We start from the raw sequence: 16,578 nt of genomic DNA on the forward strand, positions 1-16,578 counted from the left end.
TTTGACCCTTGTGCCAAATGCATGCTTCTTTTTTTGCTGAGTGCTCTGACACATGGTAAGGAAGGGGAAAGTGTCCTTTCTGGGAACTTATTTCCACATCACGAGTTATCACTTGTTTGTAATGTGCTCAGGAGAGGGACATAAGGCGAGAGGAGCGTGAGTGGGTGAGAGAAGTTCACATATGGGAGGTGCCGTTCCGGCCGTATGACTAGAGGAGATCAACAGTGTGTGTGTGTGGTCAGAGAAGGGTTCCCAGGACCGCTGGGCCATGGGGTAGACAGTAGGAGACCTCACAGTCCCATGTAGGCGTAGGGCCCGTTTCCTCATTCTCCAGTGAACACTGATGGACACGTTGAGTGGCTTCAACCACCATGTGTGATGATTTAGGACTCAGTGACCTTTGACGACGTGGCTGTGGACTTCACCCAGGAGGAATGGACTTTACTGGACCCGTCTCAGAGAGACCTCTACAGAGATGTGATGCTGGAAAACTACGAGAACCTGGCCTCAGTAGGTGAGGCTGCCACCGTTCTTTGCAACTTCTGTGGAGCTGATACATGATACGTCCTTACTGTGTTCCAGGATTGTTGACGGCAAAGCCGAGTACCGTGGGAAGTAACAGATATAATGGGCTTGATGCTAGCGTGGTCGTTTCCAGAATGTGGTCCTGGGGTCAGTAGCATCACCATCACTCATCTAGAAACGTGCATTCTCAGGCCGCACCTGTGACACATTGGATCAGAATGTCTGCTGGGGGGGGCCTGTCATCTCTGCTTTAACAAGCCCTCCCCGTGAAGCCGACTCACTCTTAACGCTGAGAACCACTGGGTAGTAGTTTCCCAAGCGAATGAAGATCTCTTTTTGCACTTCTGATATTTCCTGTTTGAATAGAAGTCTTAGTGGTTTTTACATGTATATTTAAGCCTGAATGTGGGCTTCAGGGATCAGAGATAAACCAGTTTCTTTGGGGCACAGAAAGATGGAGTACTTGCACTTTGAGCTCCTTCGAAACAATTTCACTGCACTCTTTAGAAATGTAGTTCCTGGCACGCCACTGCACTCCAGCCTGGGTGACAGAGCGAGACTCCATCTCAAAAACATAAAATAAAATAATGTAGTTCCTGGCCGGGTGCAATGGCTCATGCCTGTAATCCCAGCACTTTGGGGGCCAGGTGTGGTGGCTCACGCCTGTAATCCCAGTACTTTGGGAGGCTGGACACGGTGACTCAAACGCCTGTAATCCCAGCACTTTGGGAGGCTGGACACGGTGACTCAAACATCTGTAATCCCAGCACTTTGGGAGGCCGGACGCGGTGGCTCAGGGCTGTGATCCCAGCACTCTGGGAGGCCGGGTGCAGTGGCTCATGCCTGTAATCCCAGCACTCTGGGAGGCCGGGCATAGTGGCTCAGGGCTGTGATTCCAGCACTCTGGGAGGCCGGGTGCAGTGGCTCATGCCTGTAATCCCAGCACTCTGGGAGGCCGGGCATAGTGGCTCAGGGCTGTGATTCCAGCACTCTGGGAGGCCGGGTGCAGTGGCTCATGCCTGTAATCCCAGCACTTTGGGAGGCCGGACGCGGTGGCTCAGGGCTGTGATCCCAGCACTCTGGGAGGCCGGGTGCAGTGGCTCATGCCTGTAATCCCAGCACTCTGGGAGGCCGGGCATAGTGGCTCAGGGCTGTGATTCCAGCACTCTGGGAGGCCGGGTGCAGTGGCTCATGCCTGTAATCCCAGCACGCTGGGAGGCTGGGCGTGGTGCCTCAGGGCTATCATTCCAGCACTCTGGGAGACTGGTCACGGTGGCTCAGGGCTGTGATCCCAGCACTCTGGCAGGCCGGGGCGGGAGGATCACGAGGTCAGGAGATTGAGACCATCCTGACTAACACGGTGAATCCCCATCTTCTTTACTAAAAATACAAAAAATTAGCTGGGCGTGGTGGTGGCCGCCTGTAGTCCCAGCTACTCGGGAGACTGAGGCAGGAGAATCGCTTGAACCCGGGAGGCGGAGCTTTCTGTGAGCTGAGATTGTGCCACTGCACTCCAGCCTGGGGGACAGAGCGAGACTCCATCTCAAAAAAAAAAAAAAACCGAAACAAAAAAACAAGGAAATGTAGTTCCTGTTTCATGGGTAGGTTTGTCATCCCCTGCCTGAGCCTCTTCCATTGATGTGTCCTTCCCTGTGTACAGGACGTGACCTGTTCAAACCCAGCGTGATCTGTTGGCTGGAAGAGGAAGAGGAGTTGAGGGCAGAGCAGAGAGGAGTTCTCCAAGGTGAGTGAGTGTGAAGAGCACCCCTGGTCGATGTCAAGTTTAGCAGCTGCGGGAGGATCCTGAGTGTCGAGTTTGGTGGCTGTGGGAGGATCGTGAGTGTACATTTTAAGATGCATTCTGGCACAGAACATGAGGCCATTGGACTCAAAGTTCTGGGGAGAGAGAGCAAGACTCTCTCTCTGTCTCGCAAAAAAAAAAAAAAAAAAAAAAAAAAAGAAAACCCTGCTCTTTTGTTCTTTGAGGTTGTGGTTTTTTTGTTTTGTTTTGTTTTGTTTGAGATGGAGTCTTGCTCTGTTGCCCAGGCTGGAGTGTAGTGGCACAATTTCGGCTCACTGCAAACTCCGCCTCCTGGGTTCATGCGATTCTTCTGCCTCACCTTCCGAGTAGCTGGGATTACAGGCGTGTGCCACCACACCCGGCTAATTTTTTTGCTTGTTTGTTTTGTATTTTGTTGTTGTTTTTTTTTTTTTTTTTGAGACAGAGTCCAGGCTGGAGTGCAGTGGCCAGATCTCAGCTCACTGCAAGCTCTGCCTCCCAGGTTCACGCCATTCTATTGCCTCAGCCTTCCGAGTAGCTGGGACTACAGGCACCCGCCACCTCGCCTGGCTAGTGTTTTGTGTTTTGTTTTTTTTTTTTTTTTGAGACGGAGTCTAGCTCTGTCGCCCAGGCTGGAGTGCAGTGGCCGGATCTCAGCTCACTGCAAGCTCCGCCTCCCGGGTTCACGCCATTCTCCTGCCTCAGCCTCCCGAGTAGCTGGGACTACAGGCACCCGCCATCTCGCCCGGCTAGTTTTTTGTATTTTTTAGTAGAGACGGGCTTTCACCATGTTAGCCAGGATGGTCTCAATCTCCTGACCTCATGATCCGCCTGTCTCGGCCTCCCAAAGTGCTGGGATTACAGGCTTGAGCCACTGCGCCCAGCCTGATTTTTGTATTTTTGGTAGTGACAAGGTTTCGCCATGTTGGTCAGGCTGGTCTCGAACTCCTGACCTCGTGATCCACCCACCTTGGCCTCCCAAAGTGTTGGGATTACAGGCGTGAGCCACCACGCCCAGCCGAGTTTGTTTTTTTAATGTATGCTCTTTGTCCAGATCTTTCCTGCTTTCTTTCATTGATAATACTGTTTCTGTTTACCATCACATTTGTTTTTTATGGACCAAATTTACTTTTAAATCTTCTAAATTATGACTCCCAGTTCTTGTGATTCCAAATTTTACACATAGCCAAACTCCTCCAATCTATCTTTGCTTTATTTTTTTTGCCATGTCTTATATGAAAACGAATAACAATGAGTTTGATCATTTTCAGGTCTTTGTTTTTTTTCTTTTCAGAATGGCGATTTAAAACCAAAGGGCCAGCACTTCGGCAGGATAGATCTTGGTTCAGAACATCAAATGAGACACAAACGGTAAAATTAACAAGAGAGATTTTTTTTATTTATCACACTCATAAAACATTGGGAATTCCACTATAGAAAATGAGCAAAATTGAGAGAATGTAGAGAAGCAGGATTCACTCAGGTGGGGACTGTCTGTAGAGAACACTCTGAATGTGTGGAATTTGGGAGGGCCTCATCCTGTCTTGAAACTTGGTGCTTCAGACACACGTCAGCACACGTGACAAGGCATTGAGATTGCAGAGCTGTTTCGTGAGCACACACTTTTCAAAGTTAGAGCAGATGGCACAGGATTCCTTTTTTTTTTTTGAGATGAAGTCTCACTCTGTCGCCAGGCTGGAGTGCAATGGCATGATCTCGGCTCACTGCAAGCTCCACCTCCCCGGTTCAAGCGATTCTTCTGACTCAGCCTCCCGAGTAGCTGGAACGGAACTAGAGGCGTGTGCCACCACGCCCAGCTAATTTTTGTATTTTTAGTAGAGATGAGGTTTGACCATTTTGGCCAGGATGGTCTCGATCTCTTGACCTCGTGATCCTCCCACCTCAACCTCCCAAAGTGCTGGGATTACAGGCATGAGCCACTGCTCCCGGCCGATTCTTTCTTTTTTGAGATGGAGTTTTGCTCTTGTTGCCCAGGCTGGAGTGCTGTGGCGCGATCTCAGCTTGCTGCAACCTCTGCCTCCCTGGTTCAAGCCTTTCTCCTGCCTAAGCCTCCTGAGTAGCTGGGATTACAGGCATGTGCCACCACGCCCGGTTAATTTTGTATTTTTAATAGAGACAGGGTTTCTCCACGTTGGTCAGGCTGGTCTTGAACTCCTGACCTCAGGTGATCCACCCGCCTCAGCCTCCCAAAGTGCTGGGATTACAGACGTGAGCTACCGCGCCCGTCCTGATGGCACAGGATTCTTGCAGGTGCGCTCCTCATTTGACTTGAAAGACATCTACAGGGCAGGAGCTGCATGCGTGTTATGAAAATGGCAAAAATCGTAATTGTCATCATCATACTCTGTCTTCAGCTGGGTGAGATCTATGAATAAGCCTCAGCAATCCCCTGACTGCCACTCATTCTCCACCAGCAGGCAAGAAGCCACAATGGAGGGCAGCTCTGTGACCGCACGCAGTGTGGAGAAGCTTTCAGTGAACACTCAGGCCTCAGCACACACGTGAGAACTCAAAATACAGGAGACAGTTGTGTGTCTAATCATTATGAAAAAGACTTTTTTATTCCATGCCAGAAAACTTGGTTCAAAATTGGAGAGCAGTGTTCTGTGTTGGATCAGTGTGGAAAAGCCTTTAGCCCTACTCCAAATGTTGTTTACCAACAAACATGCACTCGGGACAAACCTCTTGACTGCAGTGACTGTGGGGAAGCAGTCCTTAATCAGTCATACCTTCAGGCACGTGTGGGAACTCACAGTGGAGAAGGAACATGGAACTGGAAGCAGTGTGGGAAGGCTCTCACTCACTCCACAGGCTGTGCCACGCCTGTTGAAATGCATGCTGTCAGGAACCCCCACGTATGTAGGGAATGTGGGAAGGCCTTTAGACACACTGCTTACCTTACTAGTCACATGCGAGTCCACACTGGGGAGAAGCCCTGTGAGTTGGAAGAATGTGGAAAAGCCTCCCCTGTTGCTTCCGGCCTAACTGCACTTGTAAGAACTGATGCTGCAGAGAAGCCCTGTGAATGTAACGAATGTGGAAAAACCTTCACTGGATGCTCAGGTCTTTCTAAACACGTCCAAACATGCCCTGGAAAGCAGCTCTCTGAATGGAGGGACTGTGGGAAAGCCTGCAGTGGGTTTTATCTACTGAATGAACATGTGAAAACTCGCATGAGGGAGAAGCCCTTTGCATGTATGGTTTGCGGAAAATATTTTAGAAATTCCTCCTGCCTTAATAATCATGTCCGAATTCACACTGGAATAAAACCCTATACATGTAGCTACTGTGGGAAGGCCTTCACCGTGCGCTGTGGCCTTACTAGACACGTACGAACACACACGGGCGAGAAGCCATACACGTGTAAGGACTGTGGGAAAGCCTTCTGTACGTCCTCAGGCCTTACCGAGCACGTAAGGACTCACACTGGAGAGAAACCCTATAAATGTAAAGATTGTGGGAAATCCTTCACTGTTTCTTCAAGCCTGACTGAACATGCGAGAATCCATACTGGAGAGAAACCCTACGAATGTAAGCAATGTGGCAAAGCCTTCACGGGGCGCTCAGGGCTCACTAAACACACGCGGACACACACCGGGGAGAAGCCCTATGAATGTAAGGACTGCGGGAAAGCCTACAATAGGGTTTATCTACTAAATGAACATGTGAAAACTCACACAGAGGAGAAGCCTTTTATATGTATGATATGCGGGAAATCCTTCAGAAATTCCTCATGCCTGAATAAGCACATTCAGATTCACACTGGAATAAAACCTTATGAATGTAAGGACTGTGGGAAAACGTTCACTGTTTCTTCAAGCCTAACTGAGCACATACGAACTCACACTGGAGAGAAGCCTTATGAATGTAGAGTATGCGGAAAGGCCTTCACCACGTCCTCACACCTTGTTGTGCACATAAGAACCCACACTGGAGAGAAACCCTACATATGTAAGGAGTGTGGGAAAGCCTTTGCTTCCTCCTCACACCTTATCGAACACAGACGGACTCACACAGGAGAGAAGCCTTATGTATGTAACGAGTGTGGAAAAGCCTTCCGTGCCTCCTCTCACCTGCGTAAACATGGAAGAATCCACACTGGGCAGAAACCCTATAAATGCAAGGAATGCGGGAAAGCGTACAGTAGGTTTTATCTACTAAAAGAACATTTAAAAACTTACACTGAAGAGCAGCTTTTTGTATGTAAGGACTGTGGAAAATCTTTTAAAAATTCCTCATGCCTTAACCATCACGCTCAAATTCACACTGATGAGAAACCTTACTAATGTGAGGAATGCGGGGAAGCCGTCAGCTACACTCATTCACGTGGAAGACATGAAAGACCTCTCGCTCTCCAGATGCCCATCACTTGAGGAGTGTGGCCATCAGCATCGCATCACAACCCGGCAGGCAGGAACTCAGCCTGGAGCCCTATAGCAGCAGACGCAGAGAAAGCCCTCAATGTGCTCTCGGGTCTTGCTAAATATGGAAGGTATCCAGTGGAGAGAACCTTATTGACATGTGATACGTAGCAGCGTTGTTGCTGTTCTGCTCGGTACTTTGATGATCCCTCGTGATCTCACAGTGAAGAAAAACCTTAGGAGGGTGAGAATTGTTGGGAAGTCATTCTTTACATGACATCATTCCTCAATCTTTAGTAAACGAGGGATTGACACTTGAAGTGTTATGAATGTACAGAAGATAGGAATAACTTCCCCGTGTCCTGAAACCTTGTGGGCTAACAGAGACACGTCTTTCTGGGGGTTCTGTAGACGTATTTTGAACCTGTATGATGCTGCACTGATCATTCTTGGAGTGAGGACTGTTCCCTGTAGAAATCCTCCAGTCTGATTGCTATACTGTCCGAGTCGCAGCCTGGCTAAGAGTGGGCCTGGAGGACTCAGATGTGATCCTGTGTGAGCAGCATAGGCTCTGGTTGGTTAGTCTTGAGGACTCAGATGTGATCCTGTGTGAGCAGCGTAGGCTGTGGTTGGTTAGTCTTGAGGACTCAGATGTGATCCTGAGTGAGCAGCATAGGCTCTGGTTAGTTAGTCTTGACTCAGATGTGATCCTGTGTGAGCAGCGTAGGCTGTGGTTGGTTAGTCTTAAGGATCCAGATGTGATCCTGTGTGAGCAGTGTAGGCTGTGGTTGGTTAGTCTTAAGGATCCAGATGTGATCCTGTGTGAGCAGCATAGGCTGTGGTTGGTTAGTCTTAAGATCCAGATGTGATCCTGTGTGAGCAGCGTAGGCTGTGGTTGGTTAGTCTTAAGATCCAGATGTGATCCTGTGTGAGCAGTGTAGGCTCTGGTTGGTTAGTCTTAAGATCCAGATGTGATCCTGTGTGAGCAGCGTAGGCTGTGGTTGGTTAGTCTTGCTCTTAGGCATGACCCACCTGTAGGATCCCACAGTGGCCAAGGTGGGGCATAACACAGGTCTGCATTTTATGAAAATGCCCTTGTTCCTCTCCCATACCTGATCCCTTCAGATAAAACCAAAGGGGGCAAGGAGGGGCAGAGTGGAGAGGGGCGAGGTCAGTGCTGTGAGATGCCCCCGTTTCATGGCCGTGGAGGGAGAGCCACCCCCGCACACGTGGGGAGGAGGGAATTCCTGTACCTCAGACAGTGCCGGATGGGTGAGAGCCCTGAGTGTCCCTGTTGACCTCCAGATCCTCTTCATAGCACGCAGAGCAGTCCTGGCGGCTGCTGCAATCCGGCAGTTCTGGGGCAGGAGCCGCTTGTGTGTGCTGCCCCTTTGTGTACCATGAAAACAGACCAGGGACGTGGCTGGTCCTGATGTTCCACGGCGCTTGGCACTGTCACTGGCGCTTCCTGGATGAGGCCCTTAAACACACCCAGCAGCAGAGCAAGGCCTGCGTGTCCGTGGCACGAATGTGGGTCCTCTGGCTGCAGCAGTCTTGGGTTAGGTTTTTCGTGGCCATCGGGGCAGCAGCTGCTTGGTGACTGTTTCTGTGGTGTTGAACCTCCACGGTATAAAGGTAATCTGCAGCAAGGTGAACAGTAAGTCCTGGACGGACAGACCCGTGCACCTTCATGTTACGTGTTTGAAATCCTGGACGGACAGACCCGTGCACCTTCATGTTATTACGTGTTTGAAATCCTGGATGGACAGACCCGTGCACCTTCACGGTACATGTTTGAAATCCTGAATGGATAGACCCGTGCACCTTCATGTTATTACGTGTTTGAAATCCTGAATGGACAGACCCGTGCACCTTCATGTTACGTGTTTGAAATCCTGGACGGACAGACCCGTGTACCTTCATGTTACGTGTTTGAAATCCTGGATGGACAGACTCGTGTACCTTCATGTTACGTGTTTGAAATCCTGGATGGACAGACCCGTGTACCTTCATGTTACGTGTTTGAAATCCTGGATGGACAGACCCGTGCACCTTCATGTTACGTGTTTGAAATCCTGGACGGACAGACCCGTGTACCTTCATGTTACGTGTTTGAAATCCTGGATGGACAGACCCATGCACCTTCATGTTATTACGTGTTTGAAATCCTGGATGGACAGACCCGTGCACCTTCACGGTACATGTTTGAAATCCTGAATGGATAGACCCGTGCACCTTCATGTTATTACATGTTTGAAATCCTGAATGGACAGACCCGTGCACCTTCATGTTATTACGTGTTTGAAATCCTGGATGGACAGACCCGTGCACCTTCATGTTATTACATGTTTGAAATCCTGAATGGACAGACCCGTGCACCTTCATGTTATTACGTGTTTGAAATCCTGGATGGACAGACCCGTGCACCTTCATGTTGCGTGTTTGAAATCCTGGATGGGGGCGGGCGCAGTGGCTCAAGCCTGTAATCCCAGCACTTTGGGAGGCCGAGACGGGTGGATCACGAGGTCAGGAGATCGAGACCATCCTGGCTAACACGGTGAAACCCCGTCTCTACTAAGAAATACAAAAAAACTAGCCGGGCAAGGTGGCGGGCGCCTGTAGTCCCAGCTACTGGGGAGGCTGAGGCAGGAGGATGGCGTGAACCCGGGAGGCGGAGCTTGCAGTGAGCTGAGATCCGGCCACTGCACTCCAGCCTGGGCTACAGAGCGAGACTCCGTCTCAAAAAAAAAAAAAAAAAATCCTGGATGGACAGACCCGTGCACCTTCATGTTACGTGTTTGAAATCCTGGATGGACAGACCCGTGCACCTTCATGTTATTACGTGTTTGAAATCCTGGATGGACAGACTGGCGCACCTTCATGTTATTACGTGTTTGAAATCCTGGATGGACAGACTCGTGCACCTTCATGTTACGTGTTTGAAATCCTGGATGGACAGACCCGTGCACCTTCATGTTATTACGTGTTTGAAATTCTGGATGGACAGACTCGTGTACCTTCATGTTATTATGTGTTTGAAATCCTGGATGGACAGACTCGTGCACCTTCATGTTATTACGTGTTTGAAATCCTGGATGGACAGACCCGTGCATCTTCACGGTACATGTTTGAAATCCTGAATGGATAGACCCGTGCACCTTCATGTTATTACATGTTTGAAATCCTGAATGGACAGACCCGTGCACCTTCATGTTATTACATGTTTGAAATCCTGAATGGACAGACCCGTGTACCTTCATGTTATTACATGTTTGAAATCCTGGATGGACAGACCCGTGCACCTTCATGTTATTACGTGTCTGAAATCCTGGATGGACAGACCCGTGCACCTTCATGTTGCGTGTTTGAAATCCTGGATGGACAGACCCGTGCACCTTCATGTTATTACGTGTTTGTTGTGGAGAGGAGTGGGTCATGCAGTGTTTCTCTTGTGGGACTGAGTGTGACTATTTAGCTCATCTCTTGCCACCTTTACTTATTGGCAGTGACACTAAAGGTCGTCAGATTAGTGTGAACCACCCTGTGGGGTTGTAGCGGCTCCTGGACTGGTCTCAGATGCCATCCCGGTTGGCGGAAATAAGTCCTGCAGGTGTCCGCTGGAACTGACTCCCAGTGTCTGAGTCCAGAACGTGCGGGTCACAGGTGATGCCACATCTGCATCACCCTGGTGCTCGGACTCCGAGTGACAGCATCCTGAGCAGGCGGTAGCCCAGACACCACCCTGCCTGATACGCCCCCGGTGGTGGAGACATCACCCCAGCCTAGACCTCGTTAAGATGACTCCCCTCCCTTCACTGGAGGTGACTTTACACACTTCTCCAGAACCGCCTCAGCAGCGATGCCCATGGACCGGTGTTCCTAAGGCGCAAATTCGATATTTGAGATTCTGAGATGAGCTGAGCTTGCTGTCCGCTAACCCGCGATCCTGGTGTAATCTCAGTCAGAACCTACAGCCCTGCACCTCTTGCCTGTAAGAAAATCTGTTAGGAGTTAGTAGTGTCTGTGAAGTCTTGATAATTGATAACAAATTTTTTTGTTTCACCAGGAGGCACCTGCCACCTATCAGCCTCTGGGGAGGCCACCGTCTGCCCAGTGCCTTCTCCTCCCTTGTAGCTTTCCGTCTCATCGCCTTACTTCCTTGACTTGGCTTCACACAGAGCCTCTTCTTTACACATTCTAACTGTTCACTTCGTACCCTCCTGCAGCAGAACTACAGACCTGCCACCCTGATCATTGTCAAACTCATCTCTTCATCAGCTTTATAACTCCTCAAGGATTTTATCACTGGACCCCCAACATTTCGAAGTGATTTTCTTGAGTAATACCATATGCTGTGATGTGGATGGGATTGGCTTGTCCTCACCAAGTCTCATGTTGAGCTTTGACTCTCAGTGTGGCAGTGCTGGGAGGGGGCCTGGTGGGGGTTTGGGTCATGGAGGCACCCTCCTGAATGGTTGGATACCATTCATTCTTGCTCTCTCAAGCCTGGATTGGTTCGTAGGGGAATGCATTAGTTACCAGGAGCATGGTGGTGATAAAGCCACGCTGTCCCTCAGGTTTGGCTCACTGCCCCTGACCTTCTCTGCCCTGTTTGACACAGCAGATAGTCCTCACCAGAAGTAGGTTGGATGCTAGTGCCATGCTTGTACAGCCTGCAGAACCATGAGCCAAATAAGCCTCTTTCTAAGTTACCCAGTGTCAGATACATAGCAACGCAGACAGACTAAGACACCACGCATGATGGAAAACTGGGTTATGGGCAGGACTGCAAGTACTGCTTGTGCAGATACCTGTATTTCTCCTCCTGACTCCCAGAACGTGTTCTATGCCACTTAGGGCAACTTACGCTCTCCTGTGTGACAATCTCCACTCCTGATGTCTGAGGATTCCTCAGTGTAAGGTAAAACATTAAAGGACCAATTGTATTAATAGTGTTCTATTTTTTTTTTTTTTTTTTTTTTTGAGACGGAGTCTCGCTGTGTCGCCCAGGGTGGAGTGCAGTGGCCGGATCTCAGCTCACTGCAAGCTCCGCCTCCCGGGTTTTTACGCCATTCTCCTGCCTCAGCCTCCCGAGTAGCCGGGACTACAGGCGCCCACCACCTCGCCCGGCTAGTTTTTTGTATTTTTTAGTAGAGACGGGGTTTCACCGTGTTAGCCAGGATGGTCTCGAACTCCTGACCTCGTGATCCGCCCGTCTCGGCCTCCCAAAGTGCTGGGATTACAGGCTTGAGCCACCGCGCCCGGCCTCTATTTTTTTTTTTATTAGGATACATTTTCATCCTGGGGTCTTGCTGTGGGGGCTAGACCGACCCTCCCAGGGCTAGATCATTTCTAAAGATGGTAAACAACTTGCTGGGAACACCAGTGCATATGCAACTCAACTCACTGCATATGCAAATCGACACTGCATATGCAAATTGACACTGCATATACAACTCAAGTCGCACTGCATATGCAACGTAGCTGGCACTGCATATGCAAATCAGCTCACACTGCATATGCAAATCAACTGTTGCAAGCACTTATTTCCAGCCACTTCCTTTTTTTTTTTTTTTTTTTTTTTTTTTTTTTTTGAGACGGAGTCTCGCTCTGTCGCTGGGGCTGGAGTGCAGTGGCCGGATCTCAGCTCACTGCAAGCTCTGCCTCCCAGGTTCACGCCATTCTCCGGCCTCAGCCTCCTGTGTAGCTGGGACTACAGGCGCCCGCCACCTCGCCCGGCTAGTTTTTTGTATTTTTTTTTTTTTAGTAGAGACGGGGTTTCACCGTGTTAGCCAGGATGGTCTCGAACTCCTGACCTCGTGATCCGCCCGTCTCGGCCTCCCAAAGTGCTGGGATTACAGGCTTGAGCCACCGCGCCCGGCCTCTATTTTTTTTTTTATTAGGATACATTTTCATCCTGGGGTCTTGCTGTGGGGGCTAGACCGACCCTCCCAGGGCTAGATCATTTCTAAAGATGGTAAACAACTTGCTGGGAACACCAGTGCATATGCAACTCAACTCACTGCATATGCAAATCGACACTGCATATGCAAATTGACACTGCATATACAACTCAAGTCGCACTGCATATGCAACGTAGCTGGCACTGCATATGCAAATCAGCTCACTGCATATGCAAATCAACTGTTGCAAGCACTTATTTCCAGCCACTTCCTTTTTTTTTTTTTTTTTTTTTTTTTTTTTTTGAGACGGAGTCTCGCTCTGTCGCTGGGGCTGGAGTGCAGTGGCCGGATCTCAGCTCACTGCAAGCTCTGCCCCCAGGGTTCACGCCATTCTCCTGCCTCAGCCTCCCGTGTAGCTGGGACTACAGGCGCCCGCCACCTTGCCCGGCTAGTTTTTTGTATTTTTTTTTTTTTAGTAGAGACGGGGTTTCACCGTGTTAGCCAGGATGGTCTCGATCTCCTGACCTCGTGATCCGCCCGTCTCGGCCTCCCAAAGTGCTGCGATTACAGGCGTGAGCCACCGCGCCCGGCCTCCACTTCCTTTTTCTAACTACCACACCAAGCCAATATTTCTCCTCCCTGAAGTCAGCCCAGGATGAGGCACTAGACAGTGGGATATGCTCTGTGCCCTTGGGCCTGCTGGAAGTATGCAGACGACCCAGCCTCAGACTTCATCCTGCCCTGTCCTGCCTTTCCTGTGGAAACCCTGTGGCCTCTGCCTCCCCTGGACCTGGCTTCTGCCCCCACGCAGCTCTGCAGCTTCCCTGGGGCCCTGTCTGCAGGGTTTTGTCCCTTCTCTTGACACTGTGAGTGATAAACTTCTCTCCATGTCAGTAACTATATGTGTTCACTCACTCACCTTGACGAGTCCACATCCAGGCCCCACCAGTGGTGTGGTTTTCCTCATAGTCTTTCTACCTAAGCACATGTCCATGACAAGGTCTTACCCAGCCCAGGCATTCTTGAACTATCTGTAAGAGCTGCCGTGTTGACTCCTGGGCAGTTTTATTCTTTCTCTCTACTGGTTCAACCTCATTAGGGAGTGACATTTTTTCCAAAGTGGTTGTGAAACAGCATCTCTTTGGGGTGCTGGTTTGCACTTCTCTTGATTATTGATAGTATGAACATGGTTTTACTTACGCTGGCTATTTTCCTTTTTGGATGAAATACCTGGACTTGTTTTTTCCTGATTTGTTTGGTATTTGTTCTTTTTTAGAAATGGGGAGGCTGTTGTGAGGTGAGATGGGGAGGCTGTTGTGAGGTGAGATGGGGAGGCTGTTGTGAGGTGAGATGGGGAGGCTGTTGTGAGGTGAGATGGGGAGGCTGTTGTGAGGTGAGATGGGGAGGCTGTTGTGAGGTGAGATGGGGAGGCTGTTGTGAGGTGAGATGGGGAGGCTGTTGTGGGTGAGATGGGGAGGCTGTTGTGAGGTGAGATGGGGAGGCTGTTGTGAGGTGAGATGGGGAGGCTGTTGTGAGGTGAGATGGGGAGGCTGTTGTGAGGTGAGATGGGGAGGCTGTTGTGAGGTGAGATGGGGAGGCTGTTGTGAGGTGTGATGGGGAGGCTGTTGTGAGGTGTGATGGGGAGGCTGTTGTGAGGTGAGTCACCGCTTGTGACTTAGAAGATTGTAGTGGTTTCCACTTGACCTGTTTTCACTTTTGTGATGGTGCCTTAAGGAAAAAGGAAAAAGATTTCGCTGGGCGCGGTGGCTCATGCCTGTAATCCCATCACTTGGGGAGGCCGAGGCGGGTGAATCACGAGGTCAGGAGATGAAGCCCACCCTGGCCAACATGGTGAAACCCCATCTCTACTGAAAATAGAAAAATTAGCTAGATGTGGTGGTGTGTGCCTGTAATCCCAGCTCTTTGGGAGGCTGAGGCAGGAAAATCACTTGAACCCAGGAGGCACAGATTGCAGTGAGCCGAGATCACACACTGCACTCCAGCCTGGCAACAGAGTGAGACTGTCTCAAAAAAAAAAAAAAAAAGGAAAGATTTCTTAATTTTGGCATACTCAAATGTATACAACCTTTCCTTTATCTTCATCAGAAATTTCTTTTCCTCTAAGGCCTTGAATGCACTGTACTGTTTTGGTTTCCACAGTTTCTGTGTTTTATGCCAGGTTGCTTAATCCATTTGGAGTTGATTTTTGTTGACGGTATGTGTACAGTTTTAATTTCATTTTCCCCGCTATGGACATAAAATTTTTACAAGGTCTCTGTTTTTTTATTTTATTTTATTTTTAAGATGGAGTCTTGCTCTGTTGCCCAGGCTGGAGTACAGTGGCACGATCTCGGCTCACTGCAAGCTCCGCCTGCTGGGTTCACGCCATTCTCCTGCCTCAGCCTCCCAAGTAGCTGAGACTACAGGTGCCCGCCAACACGCCTGGCTAATTTTTTTGTATTGTTAGTAGAGACGGGGTTTCACCGTGTTAGCCAGGATGGTCTCCATCTCCTGACCTCGTGATCAGCCCGCCTCAGCCTTCCAAAGTGCTGGGATTACAGGCGTGAGCCACCGCGCCCGGCCGCCTCTGTTTTTTTAATGAAGAAAAGAGATTTATTTGGTTCACAGTTCTGAAGGCCGGAAGGTCCCAAAAGCATGGCACCAGCATCCGCTAGGCTCCAGATGGGGGCCTCATGCCGACTTCTGTTTTCACACAACCAGTGGGAAACAGGTGTCCTAACACTAGTAAGAGAGAAAAATCCCAAAGGTTAGTTTTTCCCGTTCACTTGCCCTGGTCTCCAGGCAGTCCTGCAGCAGCAAACACATCATTGGCCTTAGGAGCTGGCCTGTGAGGTTGACCACTCTGTGGGTGGACAAGCCCCACCCCTAGAAGAGACACGAGCACCTCTGCATAGGCTTTGAGAATGGAATTGACATTGAAAGCACAACCCACACAATGTTCAATAAAACTTGCCTCCTGAACCTAAGTAGGTCACTCACCTGATTAACCAATATCTCCATCACCCATGGGATTTACAGACCCAGAGTGTCATAATGTGAAATTCCAAAGTGTCTAGACTATAATCTGAAATTATTCAGCATAGGTGCAACAGCCTTGGGGAGCAGTGTTAACGATACAAAATGGCTAACATTCATGGCCTCAGAATCCTGGAAGGAAAGGAGAAAGTGTGATGTAGTAAAACCACTTGAAAAAATCATGATGAAAAACTTCTCATATTTGGTGTAAGATAAAAACTCTGAAGAGGTTCCATGAGCCCCAGACAGGATAAACCTACAGAAGACCAAGCCCAGACCTACCACCATGAAACTGCTGAAAGCTGCAGAGTGAAAGTCTTGGGAGGAGGCTGAGAAAATGGACACAGTGCTTCCCGAAGAACAATTCAATTGACCGGGTTTCTCGTCAGAAGCCATAGAGGCCAACAGGAAATGTAGGACCATTTTTCAAGTTCTGACATAAAAAGAAATGCCCACCCAGATTGCTGTATCCAGCAAAATATCCTTTAGGAATGAAACAGAAATAACGATGATGCAATACAAAGAGTAATTGCCTGAAGAGCTGGTTTAAATAAATGGTTACAGAAAACTTCAGGAAACCTGGAACAAAGGAAAAGCAGTAGAAATGGTAAATATCTGAGTAAATAGATCAGATTATTCTACTCTTGAGTTCTTTATATATGATTGTGAAAAACAAAAGCTATCACATGGGGTTTCAACTGATGTATATTGAATACATAAGACAACTGCAACATTAAGGTGAGGGGCAATGTGGCTGGACGGCGTTGAGGTTCCGTGCTCCATTTCAGTGGCAAAATACCGTTCCAGAAAGACTGGAAAAGCTAAGTATGTATATTTTAATTACTAAAGAAGTATATAGCTGGGCATGGTGGCTCACACCTGTAATCCCACCACTTTGGGAGGGTGAGGTGGGTGGATCACTTGAGGTCAGGAGTTCGAGACCCGCTTGGTC

At 49.2% G+C, this 16,578-nt stretch overlaps 2 protein-coding genes and 1 pseudogene across 9 annotated transcripts in view; all 3 read left to right on the forward strand.

Moving 5' to 3' along the window:
* The window catches only part of ZNF778 (zinc finger protein 778), a 13,707-nt gene extending 6,709 nt beyond the window's left edge, over positions 1 to 6,998 (forward strand). For 4 of the 8 annotated variants that reach the window (XM_050772641.1, XM_050772642.1, XM_050772639.1 and 1 more), the window contains 4 exons: positions 388 to 514; positions 2,186 to 2,269; positions 3,600 to 3,676; positions 4,741 to 6,998. In XM_050772641.1, coding sequence (XP_050628598.1) covers positions 388 to 514; positions 2,186 to 2,269; positions 3,600 to 3,676; positions 4,741 to 6,612 — 2,160 coding nt within the window. In that variant the 3' untranslated portion in view covers positions 6,613 to 6,998. Of the gene's footprint in view, positions 1 to 334; positions 515 to 2,185; positions 2,270 to 3,599; positions 3,677 to 4,740 lie in introns of all 8 variants that reach the window. The other 4 variants (XM_050772643.1, XM_050772646.1, XM_050772644.1 and 1 more) reach the window with 4 other exon arrangements.
* Positions 6,999 to 7,884: 886 nt separating this feature from the next.
* Positions 7,885 to 11,637, forward strand: LOC126944110 (uncharacterized). Its single transcript, XM_050773395.1, has 10 exons — positions 7,885 to 7,959; positions 8,006 to 8,189; positions 8,350 to 8,466; positions 8,512 to 8,559; positions 8,650 to 8,784; positions 8,830 to 8,877; positions 8,971 to 9,018; positions 9,067 to 9,114; positions 9,471 to 9,656; positions 9,894 to 11,637. The coding sequence occupies exons 1-10, from the start codon at positions 7,885 to 7,887 to the stop codon at positions 10,160 to 10,162; spliced, it is 1,158 nt and encodes a 385-aa protein (XP_050629352.1). The 3' UTR covers positions 10,163 to 11,637.
* LOC126944111 (uncharacterized) lies at positions 11,584 to 15,964 on the forward strand (annotated as a pseudogene).
* The last annotated feature ends 614 nt before the right edge of the window (positions 15,965 to 16,578 follow it).

Source organism: Macaca thibetana, chromosome 20 (genome assembly GCF_024542745.1).
Source record: "Macaca thibetana thibetana isolate TM-01 chromosome 20, ASM2454274v1, whole genome shotgun sequence".
Lineage (NCBI taxonomy): Eukaryota > Metazoa > Chordata > Mammalia > Primates > Cercopithecidae > Macaca > Macaca thibetana.